The sequence below is a fragment of the Pocillopora damicornis genome, chromosome 12 (genome assembly GCF_964200805.1).
Source record: "Pocillopora damicornis chromosome 12, jaPocDami1.2, whole genome shotgun sequence".
Classification (NCBI taxonomy): domain Eukaryota; kingdom Metazoa; phylum Cnidaria; class Anthozoa; order Scleractinia; family Pocilloporidae; genus Pocillopora; species Pocillopora damicornis.
This window is the reverse complement of record NC_142681.1, coordinates 1,127,009-1,149,253: the sequence shown is the minus strand read 5'-3', so window position 1 is coordinate 1,149,253 and position 22,245 is coordinate 1,127,009. Positions and strand designations below refer to the sequence as shown.

The following is a 22,245-nucleotide window of genomic DNA, read 5'->3' as shown; positions in this document are numbered from 1 at the left end:
CACAGTTGAATAGCGCTCTAAAGTCAGCCCACTCTCGAGAATGGCACACAAAGGCGATAAAACACCACACATCAGTCGAGTGACATTTCCTGAATTTTACTAAGACGTGCGGTTCGGAATGCTGTACAATTTGTGGTATTCATTGCTCTTTTTCACACTGTCAGAAATTTCTGCGTGGAGTTCTTTACTTTAGCTTTCAATTTATTTCGACGAACATTAACCACCAACACTAAGATAGTAAATCTGTGACATTTACCAAGCCTTTCCTGTTGTTTTTCTCAGCACTGTTGACTTTCGAAAAGCTTCAGGGAACAGGAAATTCCTGCACTTTCGACTCGCCGTTTCGGTTCTTTGTCCGACTTCCTAATATGGAAATGATATGTTTCAAAGCAGCCTTGTAACCTGCTCGGTATCGCTGGCTCACCAGTATACACGTGACTGGATGCACAAACGGGTCAATTGTGGACAACGCAAACGCCAATAGATCAAAATACGTGCTGCGCCAATTTACATGATAAATGAGCACCACTCGAATCTGAAAATGATAATAAAAAAAAGTGATTTGGACAATGAATAAAGGGGGTAAGTTTCTGAAGAAACTGAGGTGCTGCGTCGATGGGAGAGTATAGCAGGTAATCTAGTGTTAACAACTGAGTTGAAAACGTAAATTGGCCACTGTTAAGAGTAAAAAAGCTGACATTTCGAGCGTTAGCCCTTCGTCAAAGCGATAGACGAAGGGCTAACGCTCGAAACGTCAGCTTTTTTACTCTTTACGGTGGCCAATTTACGTTTTCAACTCAGTTGTTAATACTAAATTATCTGATGTGAACACTCAGAACATCAGATACAGATTATCGGAAGTTATTCATAACCATTACAATTTCCTCAAATGTGATTAGTGCATTAGCTGATTTATTTTTCACTTATCATTCTGTACAGTTGTGTAATTGGACAGTTGGCTGTAATCGGACACCTGTGATCGGACACCTGTAATCGAACAGTTGAAGTAGCCAACACAATAGGTCCACTCAGCTAGATCCACCAATCACAGAACTGATCACAATAACCATAGCAAAAACCACTCATCCTGGAAAAAACTGGGAATTTCCAAAATAGAGGAATATTTTTACTATAGACATCCTCTCTACCAAAGATATTTGTCCTAAATGTTATTTTTTTTCGGAAGTTGTAACGGTTATGATAAATTTGTGGGAGGTCCTCGTGTCGTCCAATTCTGTCTATAATCACAATCTTGGTTGACAAAGCAGACTCCCGCTTCGCGGTCACTGGTATGATTACAGACTGAATTGGACTCCACTCGTTCCTATCACCATTATAACCATGGCCCGTTTATCTTGAAAGATTTAGCTACATTCCTTGTGATTGTTTTTCTTCATGTCCTTTTTCGTTTTGTTCATCTCGTCAGTTTTGTGTGTCTTCATCAGGCTTCATTTTAATTTCTTTCACGCTGGGGGATATATTTTAAACTCAAAATATCTAGACGGATACTTTGATGGCAAATGCAGGATACTGACCTCGTCGACTTTCAATTCTTTTTGGTTAAATATGGCTTTGGAAGCGAGATTGTTCAACGACTTACAAGTAATTATAAGAGTGGCCAATCGAGGTTTTCGTCGAGAAACCAAAGATTAGCCGAAGATTAGCCGAAGATTGGCCGAGGCGGTAGGGAAAGAGTCTTTGATAGGTCGTAGTGTTCGTGCGCTCGTTCGTTCGCGAGCTATCACAAGGCATGTTACATTATTCTTATGGTGTGTTACATGGTGCCAGTAGTTAAACAAGCAAAAATAATACACCCTGGCTTGACGAACGAAATCAGGACGATACGACGCAACCCAAACGTTTTTCGAAAGCACATGGTTTGACGAATTTGACTTTGTCCTTTTCTCAGATTTGATTGGTTCCGAGTCTTCCCGGAAATCGGTAGTTTGTCACGACCTCTTTCATTTGTCCTTTCCTCGTATCCTATTGGATAGATTATTCCCCTGAGGAACGAAGTTTGCAACCGAAAGTATTACAGGCCGAAAGTATTACAGGCCGAAAGTATTACGGGCCGAAAGTATTACGGGCCGAAAGTATTACCCCTCCGTGCATACTTCATGTATCGTGTCACCAAATGGAATCCGCAGTTAAACGTCAAGAGTAAATCCGAGATCTTGTCGTATATGAAGTAGCTGGTCGCGCGTTTTACAGCTTATCTAAGTGTCTGCATGCATTATAAATGCAGCAGACACAAAAACATGATCATCATTCGGTTTTTTAACACTCTTGTGAAAATTGTTTAAACCACTTACCACAATGGGCAGCCAACAGAGAGAATAAAAAAGAGCCATGAGACCTGTCAGATTGGACAGGATGATGGATTCCTTCTCTGCGCCAAACTGAGCCCTGATCTCCACTCCAACTGACCGGTCCATTTTCTTCAAAGCTCTTAACACTGACAGGTTCATGATGAGCATCAGAAGAATACAGAGTGAAAAATTGCAGACAAACGCATGTACTACGACTTCTTCTCGTAAACTTTGTGAATAAAGCGAGTACAAACAAATGGGTACTGGTTGCTTTGTGAGTTCGACTGTTTTTAATATAACAGGGAGACTCGCTAGTGCGCCTGCGTGTAGGAAGATGTACACAGTTGCTGATACAATTTTGCGAAATTCTATGAGTTGCTCGTAGTAGAAAGGAAAACACATGGCGATAAATCTTTCCGCAGACATAACCAATGTTATCATAACTGTCATTGTCCCGAAGAACAGCAAACATAACGTGCTCACTGAACAACCGACTTTTCCCGCAGGCCATTCACCTGTCAGATAAGCAACCGCTGTCCAAGTGTACCCGGTAAGCGCCAAAAGAATTCCCATGAGTGCCTGAAGGCCCATTAGTAAATCATTATACTTCTTTCTGCTGAATGACACTTTTTTAAATACAAGCAAATAATAGGCGGCTATGGAGTTTATCAATACAGTCACAAATGCATAGACGATCGTGCAAACGCCTAGAATGAAATTTTGTTTAATTTCGTAATCACTGCTGTGGTTTTCTGATTTGGTTTCCATATCTCAGAAATCAAGCAAGCCTCTGTGCTGTTCCTGAAAATTGAAAAAAATGACAACTGATATAATTTTCTGTATATGTTAAAAAATGCTATATTGGTATGGATAGCTTAGATTTATACTCTACACATTAAATTTCAAAAACTTAAAAATTCAAAATGAAGGCCATGTTTTCGTGAATTCGAAGATCGTTTGACATAAAGAGCTGAATAGTAAATAACGTCGGTTGTTTGGTCCTCTGAGCCGGAGAATAAGTGAACACCACGATCTCGCACAATTTCATTTTCGATTCAAGTAGGGCTATAAGGTATAGTAGGGCTTCACGTTTTGAAACGTACGAGATTTCACGTTTTCTTTGTCCTTTTAAAATATCTGGCCTTTTATATCTACATAATCTAGATTCTCCAGTAGTAACTGTCAAATGAGTGTTTCACGCTGTAAGGGTTGATGGTGAATTTGTCAAATGGCACAACTGACCTTTTTGGTTACAGGGCCATGAGTGTCGATGAAAACCAAAAGGTTTAGAAACGATTTGCGGAGTAGCTGCCTTCACGGAGTCCGTCTACGTTAAAATCACTCTAAGTGAGCCGCATCATGTTGCCACTTGTAAATCAACGTATTTCTGCCTTTATTCAAAAGTACACAAAAGTGCACAAAAGACACTAGCTATCTGGCCGCAAAAACTATATCATGAATGAATGAAGTAAAATCTTAAATTAAGTTTAGGAGATTAACAAAAAACGATTAGAGAGAATACGTCACACTGTCGATAATTTCGAACGGCTTCTAAATGTAAAGAAACGAAAGCACTACTGGATTAAACCTGCAATTATGGACTCGGGTAGATTGAAAAAAGACTTTTCTTTTCTTTCATCTCTTAAAAACATCAACGTGATAAAAATATTGAATATTGACTAAGGTACATGACAAAAATTGTGGGTTTAGTACAAGGTAAAGGTGAATTTTGGATAAACAAAGATAGAACCCTGCTCTAAAATAGATTGAAATTACTATCGCGAGATGCTACGAGGGAATTAGGATATCAAAATTACGACTTTCATTTCGTGTTGTACAGAAGTCTTTCTTTCCACCAGAATTACCCGTCAATAGATCGTTTATTAACAATGAATGTTTCCTCTCAACAACATATTACCAAAGAAGTTCATAATCAGAATGGATTTCCTAACTGCTTCGTAGTTTTACACCTTTGAATATTTCAGAAATCCTAAACGTAAACAAAAGTTATTTTTAGTTGTCATTCAAATTGGACAATTTCTTTTAGTATGAGCCTTTCTGTTGCTTACATTACTGCATTTTCGCAGATGCTTTTAAAGCGTGATCGGCTCTCTTTTAGTCTATGTAGATTTTGAAAATTGTGATTGAAAACCGAAAGATCTCTCTCGAGGCAGGATAAGAAACGACTAAAACGTAAATGATTATTTTTTTCATAATTCGATGGGAAATACATAACAGATGATACAATCCAGAGCTGAACAAGTTTTCGAAGTTATAACTAAAAAAACCAGATAAACATACAAACCCTTCATATTAGAAGCATTCAGAAGCTGGAAAACCTGTCTGAATTATCTACAAAAACCGAAATAAAATTAGCTGCCGGAAAACCGTAAAGCCGTCCACAGCATGGCGCATCAGACAAGCTAATAACTGAAAATCACTTTTTCATTCTTAGCACCGAAGACTTTGTGGTAAAAAGGGAAAAGCTAAAAAAAAAAAAACAATGGATATTTAGACGAAAAAGTGATGATTTTGAGTCCAAAGATCGACAAACCTTACCTCAAAAATCAAATTACCGAAAAAAGAACTCTCTTTCATAACAGTTTTTAAAGCTACCTCCTGAAATGTAAAATAATTTGTTTACCTTTATTTTTATTAAGTTGTTACTCTACTGGTAGAAATGAAATTACTGTTATGATCGGCGATTGGATTTACGTCACAAGTTTTGTGCTCCGATAAAATTCACCAACAAACAATATGCTTTCAGTGCTCGCTTCCCAACTTTAACATCTAAAATGTTACGTTACAGTATCGCTTAAAATGCGACATGTCGCCATCGAATTAATTACTTTGACGAGAAATAGTAGAGAGCATAAATTGGAATAAATCTTCCCTAAAGAAGAAACTAACAGAGGCTCTTGACTGGACAGATTTATAGTTATATTTTTTTCCTTTCGTTATGTGAAAATGCCATCAACTGGCTTTGTTCACATCAGCATATCGAACTTTTAAGGAAAGTATCATTACATGACCTATTGCCTCCAATGTCGAAAGCTGTTAACGAAAATTGCACAAATTTGCCGGATAATTTAACTAAGTTCCGGTATATTTTCATTGACATTAAAAGATGACTAAATGCGAAGTTTGCAATAAATTTATGCTTTTCTACGACACAACAAAATGTAAGGATCAGACCACTAATCCCTAGCCATCATTTGTACAACTGGATTGTCTTAAACTCTCATACAGAACGAATCGACAAAAGAAGAGAATTTATCCGCAGGGACACAAAAATGATGTCAAGAGATAATACTTTGTACTTGAATGGCAGTCTGGCCCATGAAGAAAAACTCCGTTATAGAACTAGCAACTAATCGTACTTACATAGGCTTAGTCGCTTTTTGCAAAGAGACCGAAGGAGAGAAGCGAAGATGGACGTCAAGTAAGAAGTTATTTACCTATGACGAACTCAACCTTCATTTGCAAGTTTAAGTACCATTTAACTCTTCTTAAGAGAACTTGGCTAAATTCGCTCAATTATTGAAAACGCCACTTGAAATATTTTCCCAATAGAAATAATTTGCTGCTGGCGTCATTCCCGCTTTTTTCAATTGTCATGTCAGTACAATGACTTGTATATTAATTTTACTGAATTTGTATGTGTGTCCACTCTGATTGGTTTAAAAGTGTTTGCGTGGTAATTTTGTATTGTTTGTAGGTCAGACGTGAACTCATACGAACTCCGTGTCTTTACAACGCTTGAGACAGCCAAAGAGAAATTAAAATTGATCTCTCTCTTGTGGTGGGTGTTTAAAAAAAGGTGAAGCTTCAGCAAGGATTGATGCGTTTTCTTCTTCCCGCGCTCGTGAAAAATTAATTAAACATCATTTTCCATGTTACACTAACAACAACACCTTTATTGTAACCTCAAATTTTTAGCAAGCTATAGTCATTAATGATTGACTAATAATGATCATGATAATTGGAGGGTACCAGCAGCCTGAAATAACTAATCAGCTGAAAATGACAGGTAGCTGGATTAGGTTAATGTTATAGCGTAGGTACAGCATGGTCAACATCCACACAATTTGTATAGACATCATATATGCAAAAACAAAGAATTATGATAACGTATTCAACATTACACAGTAAATGGTTTTCGACTGACACCAACCATTCACTTGACTCGGGTAATGACCTCCGCTCAGGTTGTCGAAACGTCAGTCACCACTACCGACAACAGTCCTTCTAAGGAATGCACTCACCCGGACGATCAAACTACGCTATTACATATTTAAAATTCTTCGAAGATCAAATAGGGGCGAGTTTTTCATTCTCGACAAATAGAGTATCTTTTATTGTAATAAAAAACAACGCATACACAACGAACATAAAAGAAACATGAAGGTGAAAAATATCAGTAGTTTGTCAGACGGTCAAAATGAGCGCCCCCTTGTTACAATCGCTCTGCTGGCTTGAGCCGAGCTATGATGTATACATATCGTTGCTTCACGTGACACATTTGAGATATATACATATATTTAAACACTCGCTCTTGGTTCCTGATTTTCTATTTTCCAATTCTGTTATGTTTTTAGTATGGTATGGTACAGATGCCATTAAATTATCCCAGCCAAACCCAATGTTAGCTTCATAGTTACGAGCAACAAAGGTTATCGTCTATCACGTTCTTTCCTCTTGTTCACAGCTTACGTGGAGTGATATGCTTTAAGCCGTTTCGTGTTCATCTATGAATTAATAAAACCAAGATAAAACTATCCTTGTTGACAGCTCTGAGCACATGACTGTTGAACTGTTCTGAATCGTACACAGTAAATGGTTTGAACCACGAGACCACGAGACCACGAGACTCATCATCTTCTCCGGCAGAAGTAACAGTTGTTCATATCTGAATCTGCCTATTACCCATGCCTCTCTCAGGTAAGACAATAATGGCCCTGTTAATGGCCCATGTTCTCTCGCGATTCTCGCTCGTCGCCAATCCCCCGTGTTTCCTTGACCGCTAAGTGCCTTTGAAGGAGAAAGAGATACCCTCTCAAGTGAACCAGCTTTCCCGAATTTTTCCTACCACTCGAGTGTTTAGATGAGTTTATCCTGCGGAAAATGCGCACTAAATCCTTTATTGCTCATAAAACTAACACCAAAGTTTCTGTTTCCTTAAACGATTCTAGATGAACTTGAATGCATGATTAAAAGCAAAGTTACCAAAGCTTTTCTGATGCTTCTAAAAGCCGATTAAATGAAAAAGTGAAACATTAGTCAGAAGATAGGACTGTTTAAAAGTGTGCATCAATATGCTGATGTATTTAAAAGTGTCCTTTAGTTAAGTTACCAGCAAGATTATCTCTGTCACTGAAACGGCAAAGTTTGACATCATTAATTCTTGACCAGCAAGTGTACGTTCAAATTTGAGTTTCAGATCATTCGTATATCACTGAGACCCGTTTAGCAGTGTCGTAGAAAAACTGTATTTATAGTACAACAGGATAATTTTATATTATTAACTGACTTGATAACGTAAATTGGCCACCGTCAAGAGTTTAAAAGCTAACGTTTCGAGCGTTAGCCCTTCGTCAATCGCTCTGACGAAGGGCTAACGCTCGAAACCTCAGCTTTTAAACTCTTGACGGTAGCCAATTTACGTTATCAACTCAGTTGATAATACTAGATTACCCTGTTATATTTTCCCATCGACGCAGCACCACAGCTTCTTTAGAAACTTACCCCTTTACGTATTTAGTACAATTTTGTGCTGAAATTATACAAACGTCACTTTTTGGCTAAAGAAGATTTAAAGTCAACAGGCCTTTTGCCCTCTAAGTGGGTGTAAAAATTAGTCTGATCGTAAATCAGATCGTAAACACTTCATAGCGGGCCACAATATAATTCAAGCATCCGTAATGGAACATGTACGCTTTAAGACACATCTATTTAACACAATCTTAACAGCCTTTTTAAAGACTAATATCTTCTTCATTGTCATTTTTTTCTTTACACCAACGAGAATTATATAAAACACACGAGTGCTACTGGCTTGATCTTGACTGATGTGTACTTCCTATAACTTTAACAGTTAAACCTTTTTTAGTATTTTGTGCGGGTAATTCTGATCGAATATGCGGATTTTTATGGTGGCAAAGAAACAAAAAATCAACCTTTAATTCAGCAGCGCTGGCGAATGATTTCCATTCTTTGGGTGTCAGTGTTCAGTTTGTTTGTTTGGGAATGCTTTTCATTATGAAAAAAACAACTGTTTGCAAAGTGTTAAAGACCGGAAATTTTGAAAACGTGAATTGTGTTGATACACTCCTCTACAGTGCATGTTTAATATTCTTACGTATACTTAGGTTAGGAAAGCCAATTCCACCCTCAAGCTTGGCTTCGAAAGTGTTGACTGAATTTTTAAGAAGAAAGTATTTCTATCCATTAACTTAAAAGTAAAACAACATTAAAATCACAACAGGGTGGCAAATGCACGAGAAAAATGTGGCGTAAATGAGGCTTGAGATTGAAATTTCAGCAAATATCTTACCTGAGCGAGGTTATTGTTTTATTGTGAACTGGGTCTTTCTCAGGCGTTAAATGTTTCTCACAGTATTGTATGAAAGGTGTTAATCTTATGAAACTGTGCAGAATTTTTCTTCTATTTATTTAGTTTACTCCTGTTGTTGGTCTCAGTTGAAGGAAGCTTTGCCGGGAGATGCCTGAAGCAAGCCAAGCTCGGATAAAAATTCGTTTGAAGGTTTGCTTTCATATCAGTACATCGTAAGCACTCAGTAACTGAATACAATCTAATCCAGTATATTGTTTTGTTTAGGATAGTCTTATTTTGTAGACAAGGCTGAAACTAAAGCGAATTTTTAGATTTGTTTTTTTGTTTTAAGCATGGGATGTTCTTGGGAGCGCTCAAGTATCGAATGTTCCTCAATAGCATGCTATTAACATTTGGGCAATTTCAGCTTCAAAGTTCCAACGAAAAAAGGTTCTTTTTGAAAAAAAGGTATCGCCAAGATCCTTTAATTTCCTACGGCAAGCTATAATGAAAACCGAAATATCATATCACTTATTCGCTAACACAAATGTTTCTTCAGTAGGACGTACGAAGATACAATTTACTCTTTCGATGCCGGTCCCATTCGTAGGCTGTAAGAAGTGGGAAAATGTCTGTGAATTTGACAAGTCAGTCGTACTTGTCGTCTAAAAATTTACAGTTATCTAGGGCTTCTAAGGACTGCCCCGTGCTCTCCCCACCAATCTGGTCTGAAAGGGACTGGAATTGAAACAGAAGGGCGGGGTTTGGGGTTACCATGCTACCGCAGCTGTGTTAAGTTTTATTTCATTCAGTTCAGATTTTCATTACATCTTCGTTATCTACTTTGAACAAAGTGTTACTACTGCTGCTTTGGTGAAAACTTGGTCTTTTTTCATATTTCAGCTACTTAAGTACCCTTGCCAGATGAACATGGTTACTTTTGTGATTGGACTGATCTTTGTTCCCTGTCTGTCTATGTCCATGTTCATATCTCCGCCCATCACGTCCCCCGTCCCCCATTCCGTCCCCCGTCCCGTCCCCCGTCCCGTCATCAGTCCCGTCCCCCATCACCGACCCTGCATGGTAACTGCTGGTCTTGTTTGCCATGATTTAAATCAATACCGCTCCCAGAATGGTGAATGTAATAATCTTAAGAATCCACGCTGGGGCGCAGCCATGACCGCCTTCAAAAGACTATTACCAAACAGCTACCAAAATAAAATATCCTTGCCGAGGTACTTGAAGGTCATTTTTTAGAACTATATATTCCGCTTGACTAACAAATAAGTTTATAGGAACCAAATACCATGAACAGATCAGATAAATTGGGAACGTAATTGACTCTTTGTGACTTCGAATAACTTGGCTCTGGTCTAGTTAACTCGATGGGCAAATGTTAACAAGGGGGATTCGTCGTTATCCACCGGCGGATAAGTGCCAGCGAAACAAATTAACGGATTGCGGAGTTACCACCGGATATCCATCGGGTATACACTCGATATTCGCTAAGTAACCACCAAATAGAGAAACATATTCCAATTCCCTTCATAGAACACTAGAAATACTTATTATTAAATAGACAAATATTATCTGTTCTGTTTACCTACGCGTTAAAATTTCTAGACAGCAATCTACTTGAAAGATAAATTATTTAATTGTATGCATAATTGCATAATTGTTCTTACTTTTGGAAATTAATAAGACTGTTTTCAGCTTGTGCTATGGTTTTAGAGGGGTTTGGCGTCAATTTTTGAACTGCATTTCTCTCTTACAGACAGATTCAAGTCCTTCCACCTTGTTTCCAACCATAGCGCCGGTCAGTCCTCTGCCAAACGCAAGGACCGTCAGTCGAATGTTTTTTCCTCAAAGTCAGAACCCAGAGTCACCATGGCAACAGTCACCCCAATCCCCACAACGCACAAACATGGCGTCTGTGTTTGGTCAATTCCTTACGCACGATATAATTTTGACATTGCATGACGGAAATGAAGTCTGTGACGACCGGTGTAGTGATCTTACCACAGAATGCTTCGGGATCACCATTGCAAACATATCAAACGACCCTGTTTTCACTGAATGCATTCCAATGACGCGCGCCTCAAGGTGTCAGTTTAAGGGTGTACAAGAGCAAATTAACAGTGCCACTGCCTTAGACGCCTCACAAGTCTACGGAAACAACGAGGAGGAAGTGGAAAGAGTACGCGATATGAACTCACTGAATGGTCTTCTTCGCACAACCTGTCATAATGAGGCCGTTAAGCCACTCTTACCTCAGCTACAAGCTGATGATCCTAAAGTATTTTGCCGCTCATACAGCAATAACACTCCCTGCTTTTACACAGGAGACTATAAAAGGAATAATGTTAGTCCAGGTTAGTCAAGTGACATGGCTGTTTCACAGCTTTTCTTAACCTGCATCATTAGGATGTAGTCTCTGCTCCTGTCACTAAGAGCAGCTTTCGTTTGATTGTTGAAATTATTCCTTGATTGCGCTGTGATTGGCCTACAAAACTCTCACCACCTTCTTTACTAAACAAAACAAAACGAAAGCCCTAATCCATACTACGTCGCTCAGATAATTTAAAAAAACAGCTATTTTGGTCTGGAAACCTAAAGAAAGTTTTCCGTTCATACTGGAAAACGGAAAGAAAGGAATGTTCTCCGTCCACGATAACCGGGGAGGAAAAGCAGGACTGCACCCTAGCTAGAGTAGGGAAGTAAAAGTGCAGTAAAATGGGGTATCAGATTCGATAATGACTCGCAGCAGTGTATCCTAAAGTTAATCCCAATTTCCCTTATCATCCTGAGCAGCATATGGCAGTTTGCGGCCTTTCCCTACATTTAGCAGTTCGGAAAGCCGCAAAACTCTAGAACAAAAATTTATCTTTCAAATCGGTACCCTTAATCCCCACGTTATCAAAGGGCGCTTTCCATTCAAATAAGTTATTTTTGTTTTTTTCGTCACCATATTCCTACTAATAGCGTAGCTCCATTTTTTGCATATAAACACACGCACACAACCCACAATTTCTCCATTCGATCTGACGAAAGGCTAACGCTCGAAACGTCAGCTTTAAAGCTCTTTACGGTAACCAGCTCTGTTGATAACACTAAATTACCCTGTTGTATTCTCCCACCGACGCAGCACCATGGTTTCTTGTAGAAACTTACCCTCTTTACTCATTTATTTAACAGTTGTGTGTGCAACACGTTTTAAAAACATGTACTTTGCAAGCACGTAAATGTACTCTGATTCGGAGCGCGGAATCCGAAGGTGTGAGGTTCGATTCCTAATGGGGACTCGGAATATTTTGCTTTGTTCCACGCTCGTGACGAGACGGAAAACATCTTCCTTTAATCATGTACTTTCTTCTCTTTTGTCTCCTAAAGCTTTAGCTGCCATGCACACTATTTGGGTGAGAGAACACAACAGGATTGCCTTAGAACTGCGTGAGATAAACCCCCACTGGGATAAAGAACGGCTTTTTCAAGAAACAAGGAAAATCATAGGAGCTATGATGCAGCATATATCATATAGCGAGTACCTCCCAACTATACTCAGTAAACAAATGGTAAAGTCTTTGTTGAAACTGTAACAATACCACGAATTTTTTTTTGTTTAAATCCATCTGTTTATTTGACGGGGTATGTGTCATGTCTTGATTTTTAGTGAACTTTTCAATTGATCGTCGTGAACCCAAACTCGCAGTGATCACCTACGCTAAGAAGTAAGAACGAAGAGCTAATGAGAAACGAAATTAAGAACAGAAAAAACGCCTGATTGGTTGAAAAGGATGCGTGCGTTTCATGGACCAATCACAAGCGCAATGACGATTATTTTGACATTCACCTAAAAATTGCCGAAATAATGACGTCACTTACGTGACTCTTTCCGTTTACTCCCTTTACGTTATCATCAGAACGCAAAAGTGTTCTGAATTTTGCTGAGGTTTTCGAAATAATTCTGATATCGCTCTTTTTGATTAGTTTACTTTGCTGCGTTATTAGCTCAGAAAACTCGTGCCACTTTGTTAATTACTAGGATTCAAAACTTTTAAGTTTTGGAAGTTTCAATTGCTTTAAAAATCAATTCCAACATGCTCTTCAGGCAGTTTCAATTCTCATTGGTTACTTCTGATATTTTCCTCTCTTCTGATTCGCTGTTGTGATTACTTTGGTTTTACGTCACTCAGTCGATATAAGCTCTTTTTCTATGACAAGTCTCAAAACGAACTCGTATGATTGCAACAAAAAATTCCAACAATTGTAAATAGAATAATCGGTACTGTTTTTAACAGCTTCAAGATTACGAACTGAATCCAAACCGGCCATGGAAATACGACCAATTCGCTGACGCCTCCATTGCGAACAGCTTTGGAGCCGCAGCGCTAAGGTTTGGTCACAGTACTGTTGGCAATATGTACACAAGGCCTGATTTCTTTGATATGCCCATAGACGATATGCACAACCCGACTCCTCTGTACAATTTACAGCAGGGAGGTGTGGATAGTATCTTGAATGGAATGCTGGAACAATCTGCCAGGAAAATTGATAGGTAACATTGAATGTATTGTAACTGAAACAAGACCACAAGTTACCTCAGCCTTGGTTGGGCTCATTTTGTTGTGTTCTTGAGCGACACACTTCTTTCTCCCTCTCCACTTAAGAGTATGAAAGGGTACCGGTCTTGATATGGATCTGACGAAATGCAGGGGGGAAGGGGAAGGGCAATGTGGGCTACTTGGCCCCAGTGCAAAACTTCTATGGCATTGAAATTTGTAGCGGGTATAGTTTGGAAAACCTGTTCCTCGGCTTGGCCTGTGATATGTTTCTCAGCCTTTTTCGGCCTTCAAAAGAGTGTTGTGTTTGTTCAAAAGGGTGCTGTGTTTGTTCAAAAGGTTCTTTTCATGGGCGTTAACAATGAAATTAAAGCCTGGACCGGGAGTCACCGCTGATCTTGTAGCAATAAATATCCAGCGAGGCAGAGACCATGGCCTTCCACCATATGTCAAGTTCAGGGACCACTTTAACGTGAGTAAAAGAAGCATTCCAAACGAGCTCAAGTCTGAGCTGATAAATCTGTATGGTGATCTTGACGATGTGGATTTGTATGTTGGTGGACTCCTGGAAACCCCTGTTGCAGACGGGGCAATGGGGCCGACCTTCTCTCACATTTTAGCCGAAGGATTCAAGTAAGTGCCTAAATGTACTAAAATTTTTCATTGTTTATGTGGTGTAAAAAAAAATTGATACAAGTGCGACGGTGTGGCGTGAGGTGCATACTTTTCCAGATGAAATAACAACTGGACGTGATCAAGGTTGGGCAATGCTTTAATACCTTCTTTATTATTTTAGGTTTATTAGCTAAAGGTGTTTGCTCTGAATTAATAGCAACCCTAACGATTGTTGACTATCGTATGGTTGTGCAAAACAACGGTAGTCTCATTAAGTAACTGTTCAGGTGGACGTAAATGTTTAGCTGGGGTGATTTTGGCTTCGCTTGACTTCGCTCAGCGACTTACGTTTCCCTCGCTTCGGGCAGTTTGCTCGTGTTTACTCTGAGTTCTCGTTCGCTCTCTGTGGTACCTGCCCTTGCGCTTCGCTCTGACTTGCCGTTGTGGTTGCCTAGGTTAGGATTTACTACACTCAACCGAATATCGATAGCCTAGAGGAAGGTAGAGCATTTACAATTTTCGAGGTAATTTTTCTCTTTTTAAGAAATCTGCGAAAAGGGGATCGTTTTTGGTACCAAAACTTGGACTCGCCAACCGGACTTAATTCTGATCAACTGAAGGAGATAAAGAAAGCTTCTCCTGCTAAAATCATCTGCGACAACAGTGATGCAATATATAGAATTCAGCGCATGGCCATGTTAAAAGAAGGTTCGGGAAACGAGAGAATGCCCTGAGCTCAACTTCCTTATGCAGATCTCAGCAAATGGAGATACGAGGTAAGGATTCGGTTCGGTCTTGTATAGGTTTTCCAATAATATATAACTCTTGAAGTCCAGCCATTCCTGACTGCTCCTCTCCCGCTTTCCCGTCATTCCTTTCTTCCCCACTTCAGTGCCATGCACCTTTAGGTATGTACGAGTCAACAGCCATCCCCCATCTCGCCGTAGGATGTGCCATGAGCCAAGCTAATCGTTGGTGAGTTAGGGACCCAAGCCCCTTCAAGTTCATGTCCGTGCCCAAATTATCAGAAGACCATTTCGTAAAATAGTGGTACAAAGATAATATCTTCTGATTCAATTATGAAATCCGCACGCATAGGGAAACAGCTTGAACACTGAGGCTGAAGGGGAAAGTGGCATGGAACAAAAAAAGAGGAGGGAAAGTGAGACAAGTCAATTAGTGAGAGAGGGAAGTGGACAGGAGGAACACGATGCTGTGAAGGATGCAACCTTGAAGGACGTAAGGAGACGATTTTCTTCTTTCTTCTTTAGGCTGGGTGGGGTGGGGACATCCATGTAAGTTTACCAACATTACTTTCGGAAAGTCTTAAACCAAAGCTTCCCGTGAAACAAAGCATTGGATGTCTATATCTAAAAAAAACGGTTTGTTTAAAGATAAATTCAACATGCAATGTGAGGTCTCTTCCTATTCTCACTTGTTTTCGATTAGATTGGCCTATAACCAGGTGAGAGGGGAGGGATGGGGGGGAGGGGGGAGGGATGAGAGGGAAGGGATGAGAGAGAAGGGATGAGAGAGAAGGGATGAGAGAGAAGGGATGAGAGAGAAGGGATGAGAGAGAAGGGATGAGAGAGAAGGGATGAGAGAGAAGGGATGAGAGAGAAGGGATGAGAGAGAAGGGATGAGAGAGAAGGGATGAGAGAGAAGGGATGAGAGAGAAGGGATGAGAGAGAAGGGATGAGAGAGAAGGGATGAGAGAGAAGGGATGAGAGAGAAGGGATGAGAGAGAAGGGATGAGAGAGAAGGGATGAGAGAGAAGGGATGAGAGAGAAGGGATGAGAGAGAAGGGATGAGAGAGAAGGGATGAGAGAGAAGGGATGAGAGGGAAGGGATGAGAGAGAAGGGATGAGAGAGAAGGGATGAGAGGGAAGGGATGAGAGAGAAGGGATGAGAGAGAAGCGAAGGGATGAGAGAGAAGGGATGAGAGAGAAGGGATGAGAGAGAAGGGATGAGAGAGAAGGGATGAGAGGGAAGGGATGAGAGGGAAGGGATGAGAGGGAAGGGATGAGAGAGAAGGGATGAGAGAGAAGGGATGAGAGAGAAGGGATGAGAGAGAAGGGATGAGAGAGAAGGGATGAGAGGGAAGGGATGAGAGAGAAGGGATGAGAGAGAAGGGATGAGAGAGAAGGGATGAGAGAGAAGGGATGAGAGAGAAGGGATGAGAGAGAAGGGATGAGAGGGAAGGGATGAGAGAGAAGGGATGAGAGAGAAGGGATGAGAGAGAGAAGGGATGAGAGAGAAGGGATGAGAGAGAACGGATGAGAGAGAAGGGATGAGAGGTCCTTCAACTGGGATTTTAAAATTACAAAGGCACCGAGCAACTAGAAATATTCAGTTTCGATTAGTCTCGAAACATGGAGAATTAACCTCAATGAACGATAATTTCTTTCCAGATTAAAATGGAAAGCCAATTCTTTTTGGAGCAGATCATTGTAAGTGGTACCTTTGCACAGAATAGCAGAGGTCAGAATGTTACTGATAATAGCCCTGAGTTTGAATATTTCTTTAACATTTGATTGTAGTCGTTTAATACTGATGCGGCGTAGGTTCTGTATTTTCTTCATGAGTTCGAGAGTGATTCGTGCAATTTGACGGCTAATAAAGAAGAATATACGAAATAAACTAGAAATTTTCAACTATATTACAAGGGATCGTAGCCGAGCTCGGTAAGAAGACTTGGCAACTGTCACTCTATAGCCTAAAATACGTCACTTTTGAGACAAAAATTAAAACTTCTAGAAATGTCGGAAAAGGGGAAGGGAAATCATTATCAAATGACTGTGCATCACAGGTCATTACCACATTCGGGTCAACCAATGATGATTATAAATGAAGAGCACCAATTCATTTATATTCAACATCGATCTAGTCGTCTTTCTTCTAATAAAGTCTTTATTCCACAGTTGAAATAATTGAGGTATTTCTTTTATATTTCGTGTTTTACATGCAAGAATAAGACATCTACACCCTTTTAATTGTAAGTGACATATTTTTGCTCAAAATCCTAAGAACAGAGAAATTTAACTGGTAATACTGGATCATGAATTGGTGGTTTAACAAATTCTGAGGATTACACTTTTTCTCTCGAAGATGGGGAAAAGCAGACCATAGAGAAAACAGCTGAAAACGGGCGAGTTGCAGAGTTCAGTGGGACGGCAAATGATCAAGGAAACTAGCTACATTCTGATAAAAGTCATCATTTTTGTACGGCACTGTTTCAAACGTATATTCATTAAACATTTGACAGATTTCACTGTTGTCTTTTCTACTATTAAACTGGGGTCTGAGAGATAAGTTACCAGAGGAGCCCTTCGTATATACTGCCCCGCCCTGGCCCTCCTCCTCCTCTCGAGGCAGGTGAGGTGACGATCCAAACTTCCTGACCGTAAACTCGGACATTGTTAGAATTCCTGATCGCAAAATAAATTCTTTAAGAACGTTGCCGCGGTATTTATTTTTATGCCTAGATACTCTGTTTGTTTCTCTCCGGTCCTCCGAGATAAATGGTATAAGTTTGACTCAAGACGGTATCACGCCATCACCAGACAGCAAAAAATCCAGACAGTAACTGCCTAAGTTAAAGAGCGCGATACCTTTCTCAGCGACCTTATACCCCATTCACACCAGCAAAACGTGTTTTGTTAAACTGGTTTTCATTGAATGAAAATTATAAACAGAGAACTGAAAAACTTGATTTTCCATTGGATTCAAGTACTTGCTAACTTGCATTTCCAATGTGCTACATTCAAGTCAAAAATATTCGGTTAAATAGTTTCTATGAAGAAAAAAAAAATTAAACTGTGTTTAACAAAACAACTTTTAAACATGTTTAAGCTTTGGTGTGAATGGGGCATTAGACTTTAACAGTTGACCTTGAATCACTCTCAAAGGGTAACTTACGCATGTTCCATTAACGGACCAACAGCGATGTCGATTGACGGATACGATTATGCTCAATGCAAATTAAGTCAACGCCTTGTACTTTCCATGGAAATAAGACCAAAGCACCTCACTTCTTTTTCGTTCGCAAACTCTTAAGTTTCTCTTTCCAATTATATATAACTCTTGATGTCCAGCCATTCCTGACTGCTCCTCTTCCTCTTCCTCTTTCCCGTCAGCCCTTTCTCCCGCACTAAAAGTTCCACGCTGCCATCAATGCCAGATAACTGTGTTAAGGGGTTTCTCATTATTCCTTAATTATGACACGTTCTACAAAAGGATCTTGTATTTTTCTGCTCTTGGAACTCTGTTTATGACCAAACGTCCATCATATGACAGTGATGCAAACACCCAAGGGTCAGCGGTTGACCACTCCACAGCATACACGCTATCCTCGTGTTCATCAAATGTTGCTATGACTCCATCTTTTACCGGCTCTCTGGACCTGGGAAAAAGAGCAAAACTAACGTCATTTTTTCCTTGCAAGCAAGCAACTGTTTGGGATAATACACGCTGCCAACTTGGGTAGCCAATTTGCATTATATATGTTTCCTGCTAACAGAGTCAGCCACATTGCATGCTCTGACAAGCCACACCTGCAATAAAGACTTACCCCTTGTCTTGTAAACCTTCGTCTTCATCTTCCTCATCCAGATGACCAAATGGCTCCGATGACAAAGACACAATGTTGTTTAGAATAACCCTGCTGTCACTGCTTGATGTCAGTAAAAGTTGATCATGGAAATGATTAAACCGCACACTCCACACCCTGAAAAGAGCAGCAAACACTTAGTCAATCAGTTTCAGTTTACAAGAGCTATTCTATCGGTCAGTCAGTCAGTCAGTCAGTCAATCAGTCAGTCAGTCAATCAGTCAACCAGTCAACCAGTGAGCCAGTAAGTCTGCCTATCTGTATGTCTGTCTACCTGTCTAACTGTCTGCCTGTCAGTAAGTGTCCTAAACAGTCACAATTGCTCAGTTAGTAAGTATTAGTAAGTCTGAGTGTTAGGCAGTCAATCAGTCAGTGAGCCAGTCCATCTGTCTGTCTGTCTATTAGTAAGTGTCCTAAACAGTCACAATTGCTCAGTCAGTAAGTATCAGTAAGTCTGAGTGTTGGGCAGTCAAACAGTCAGTGAGCCAGTCGGTCTCTCTGTCTGTCTGTCTGTCTATCTCTCTGTCAGTAAGTGTCCTTGACAGTGAATAGCTCAGCCAGTGAGTATCAGCAAGTCAGAGTTTTAGGCAATCAGTTAGTCATTTCAGTGCATGATATGACCAGGGACCATTCACCCTTCTCCTCACCAGTGTGAATGATCTTGTAATACCATCAGAGGGTCAGTAGTGTTCCTAGTGTCCCAGAACCGCATTTTGCAATCATCACCACAACTGACAAGTATGTATTGTTTGTTTGGATTAAAGTCCAAGTCACGCACTAACTGGTTATGTGCACTCTCAATTGTGTAAACAGGCCTGGAATGAAAATAACAACAACATTTTTAATTGGCAGAGCATAATATTGGGTGAGGTTCTTAACAGTTTAGTTTTGTGGTGACACTTATACAATAAGAATGATTACCAAGTGGAGAAATATTAAGATGCTTGTTGGATGTTTTTGTGTCATTTTGTTATGTCTCTGTGTTGGATTCAGGTTGGCCCACACACGAGGGTAGGTAGGTAGGTCATTCAAACATGATAACGTGATAACTTCATGTGGTTCAATTACTGGAAATTGCCCATGCTCCCACTAATGGTCTGACTTGTGATTAGAGTCAATTTATGGTAAAAGAACAGGAACAGAGTGTGAAAAAAAATATTGCCAAGTTAAGAAAAGCAAACTTACCTCATTGTCCTCACATCCCAACCTTTAATAGTTGTATCATTTGCAGTGGCAATCTGAGAACCACTGTGGTGAGGGTTCCATCGCCCTGTTGTGAACTTGGGTTGACCTTTACCCTCCAGCAGAGCTGAGTCAATTGACTATGGAATCAAACAAAGGTGGCCAATAAGTCCCTCATTTGTCTCCAGTGCCACTGCTCACCTTTACACCTTTTAAATTTGAATTGGCAAATGATTTGAAAGGCAAGAATGGTGCAGAGGGCTTCAGTCTGGGTCCAATTTCAGGGCATGGCATTTCATTTGGGTTAAGCCTGTTGTTGATTCTTTTCCTTGCTCAACGGGGTTTTCTTTGTATTCCTCCTTCCAAAAAAGCCAACTCTTAAATCTCAGTTTAACTTGAAATCAGTGGAAAAGAATCACTTCCTGAATGAGCCTTTGCTGAGTGCATTATTTTAATTCATTTTTTGTTCTTTTCAGGAGATGGGGGAAGGGGGAATGATTGTGTGATCTGCTCACATTCTGACCTTTATAGCTACCACTTAATTCCTATTACTGCTTGGTTCATTAGTTCTTTTTTGTTGTTTTATTTATCACTGAAATACCTCTGCAGTTGATGCACTTCTGTCCAGATCCCACAGGTCTAGATGTTGTTCACAAACAGTTACAACTTGACTTCCATCACCAGATGGATTCCACAACACACTAGAGGAAAAATAAATATAGAAGTAAATTCTTCTCAGAAAAGTAAGAAAACAAACAACATGGAACCATTTGGGTGAAAATAAACTTCAAGTACATGTGTTCGACTGTATAGCAATCTTGCCTTAATTTTGTTGACAAAAATTTCTCCTCATTCTGCCCTAACCTAGGATCAAACTTGTATTTGACAGCCCTCCTAAATACTCAACATCCCCCTTGAAAAATAGCTAGTGCTATTAAACCCACCCCCAGCCAAAGTAGACCTCTAAGATAGAAATAAGCCCAAGGGAATAAATAAAGCAGTTACATTGTGTGAACCAACCTTCTCATATTCTCATGTTTGTTGTCAAAATTGTAGATAAGTTGTAACGATCGAGAATACCCACTGCCAGGGGAGATTCCAGGGGAGTCTAAACCAGGGGGCTCTGTGTCATCTACTGGGGGAATCCTCCATAGAGCACCATGTATTTCAGCTTTTGACTCAGACACTGGATTATTAAAAATATAATAATTACTTGTTTTGAGAAATGTGATTTAAATTTCCGCCTAATAGAGAAATATGTTTAGAAGACATTGAACAGTTTTTAGACCTCTATACTGCTGATGCTATCAATATACATGTCTATGAAGTGTTCTTTATATTCAAGGGGCAGCTCATTGACCACAAGTGTATATTAGTCCTGGAACACCAAATCACAATGATAGACATGCACTGTACATGAACTGTGCTACTGTTACAGTGAAGATAGCTGCAATGATTCAGTAAAAAAGATCTTACCATCATTGTAACAAGTTGCTAAGAGAGTCTTATCTGTTGGACTAGTGTTCATTGACCTAGAATGTCAGAAATGGGAAAGAATCTTTAATTACTGGCAAAACTATCTCCAAAGAATATTATTCCTGGATAGAACAGTAATAAGTAAGAGAACAATAAGATCATATCAAGCTGAAAAACTGATGGAACATAAAAAATAAAACTGCATTGATGCACTGAACTCACCATATTTCTCCAACAGAATGCATAAACACATTTTTATTGATAACATTGCTTTCATCATCAAAGTCTATCAGATGGATCTGGAATTATAAAATTCTAGCCTTTATTTCTTGGAGCAAATTTAACTTTAATTTTTAGCTTGTGTAAATAACCAGACCAACAGAGAAAAAAAATAGCATAAAGATTCACCTGATTTTCATATTTAAGTGACTGAGTTCCAACAATGAACCTTATAATGTCTGTTTCCGCATGCTGGGGGACCAGAGCCCGAGCCTATAATCAAAAAAAGTAACCAGAAGTTAGAGTAATTAAGGAAAGCCTCTTTTCTCCCTCTCGTTAGGCATCGAATCCCTATTACCATTTTTTCATCATATTCACAATTACTACCAGAATAATTTCCCTCTTAGTATATATAAAATAGGAGAATTATATTATTGGATCTTTAAGGTAAATCGAGGAATTTCAAATTTTCATTGACGTGTGGGAAGTGACGAATATTATAGCATATTACCCTATTAAAAAAGAGATCGCCTGGTTTTATCCGGGAATTAGAAGTAATCACACGAATAATTAAATGCATAATTTTGAATGATGCTTCCTCTCCTTAATTTGAGTTATCAAGAAGCTACTTACGTTCAACTCTAGTCCATAAATAACAGGGGAATCGTCCTCCATTTTGAATTTAGACAGAAGCCGCTGAAGGAAACCTCGTAGACTCAAGTT

General features: G+C 39.5%; 3 protein-coding genes across 4 annotated transcripts; 1 reads left to right on the top strand and 2 right to left on the bottom strand.

Annotated features, from left to right (window-relative positions):
- Nucleotides 1-114: 114 nt before the first annotated feature.
- On the bottom strand, nt 115-4,835 carry LOC113676720 (prostaglandin E2 receptor EP4 subtype). Of its 2 annotated transcripts, XM_027193413.2 has the most exons (3): nt 3,552-4,834; nt 2,313-3,110; nt 115-535 (listed from the first exon to the last, which is right to left on the bottom strand). In XM_027193413.2, the coding sequence occupies exons 2-3, from the start codon at nt 3,075-3,077 to the stop codon at nt 305-307; spliced, it is 996 nt and encodes a 331-aa protein (XP_027049214.2). In that variant the 5' UTR covers nt 3,078-3,110; nt 3,552-4,834; the 3' UTR covers nt 115-304. The 2 variants fall into 2 exon arrangements, with proteins under 2 accessions (XP_027049214.2, XP_089045290.1); XM_089189164.1 differs by having other exon boundaries at nt 2,313-4,835.
- A 2,976-nt stretch (nt 4,836-7,811) lies between these two features.
- LOC113676687 (peroxidasin) lies at nt 7,812-17,282 on the top strand. Its single transcript, XM_089189159.1, has 10 exons — nt 7,812-9,072; nt 9,766-10,107; nt 10,637-11,234; nt 12,253-12,434; nt 13,161-13,417; nt 13,761-14,054; nt 14,581-14,812; nt 15,135-15,275; nt 16,448-16,486; nt 17,145-17,282. The coding sequence occupies exons 1-7, from the start codon at nt 9,031-9,033 to the stop codon at nt 14,768-14,770; spliced, it is 1,905 nt and encodes a 634-aa protein (XP_089045285.1). The 5' UTR covers nt 7,812-9,030; the 3' UTR covers nt 14,771-14,812; nt 15,135-15,275; nt 16,448-16,486; nt 17,145-17,282.
- An 817-nt stretch (nt 17,283-18,099) lies between these two features.
- Nucleotides 18,100-22,227, bottom strand: LOC113676702 (EARP-interacting protein homolog). Its single transcript, XM_027193388.2, has 10 exons — nt 22,156-22,227; nt 21,712-21,795; nt 21,526-21,602; nt 21,304-21,359; nt 20,848-21,013; nt 20,429-20,528; nt 19,831-19,967; nt 19,293-19,460; nt 18,607-18,762; nt 18,100-18,438 (listed from the first exon to the last, which is right to left on the bottom strand). The coding sequence occupies exons 1-10, from the start codon at nt 22,195-22,197 to the stop codon at nt 18,264-18,266; spliced, it is 1,161 nt and encodes a 386-aa protein (XP_027049189.2). The 5' UTR covers nt 22,198-22,227; the 3' UTR covers nt 18,100-18,263.
- Between the last annotated feature and the right edge of the window lie 18 nt (nt 22,228-22,245).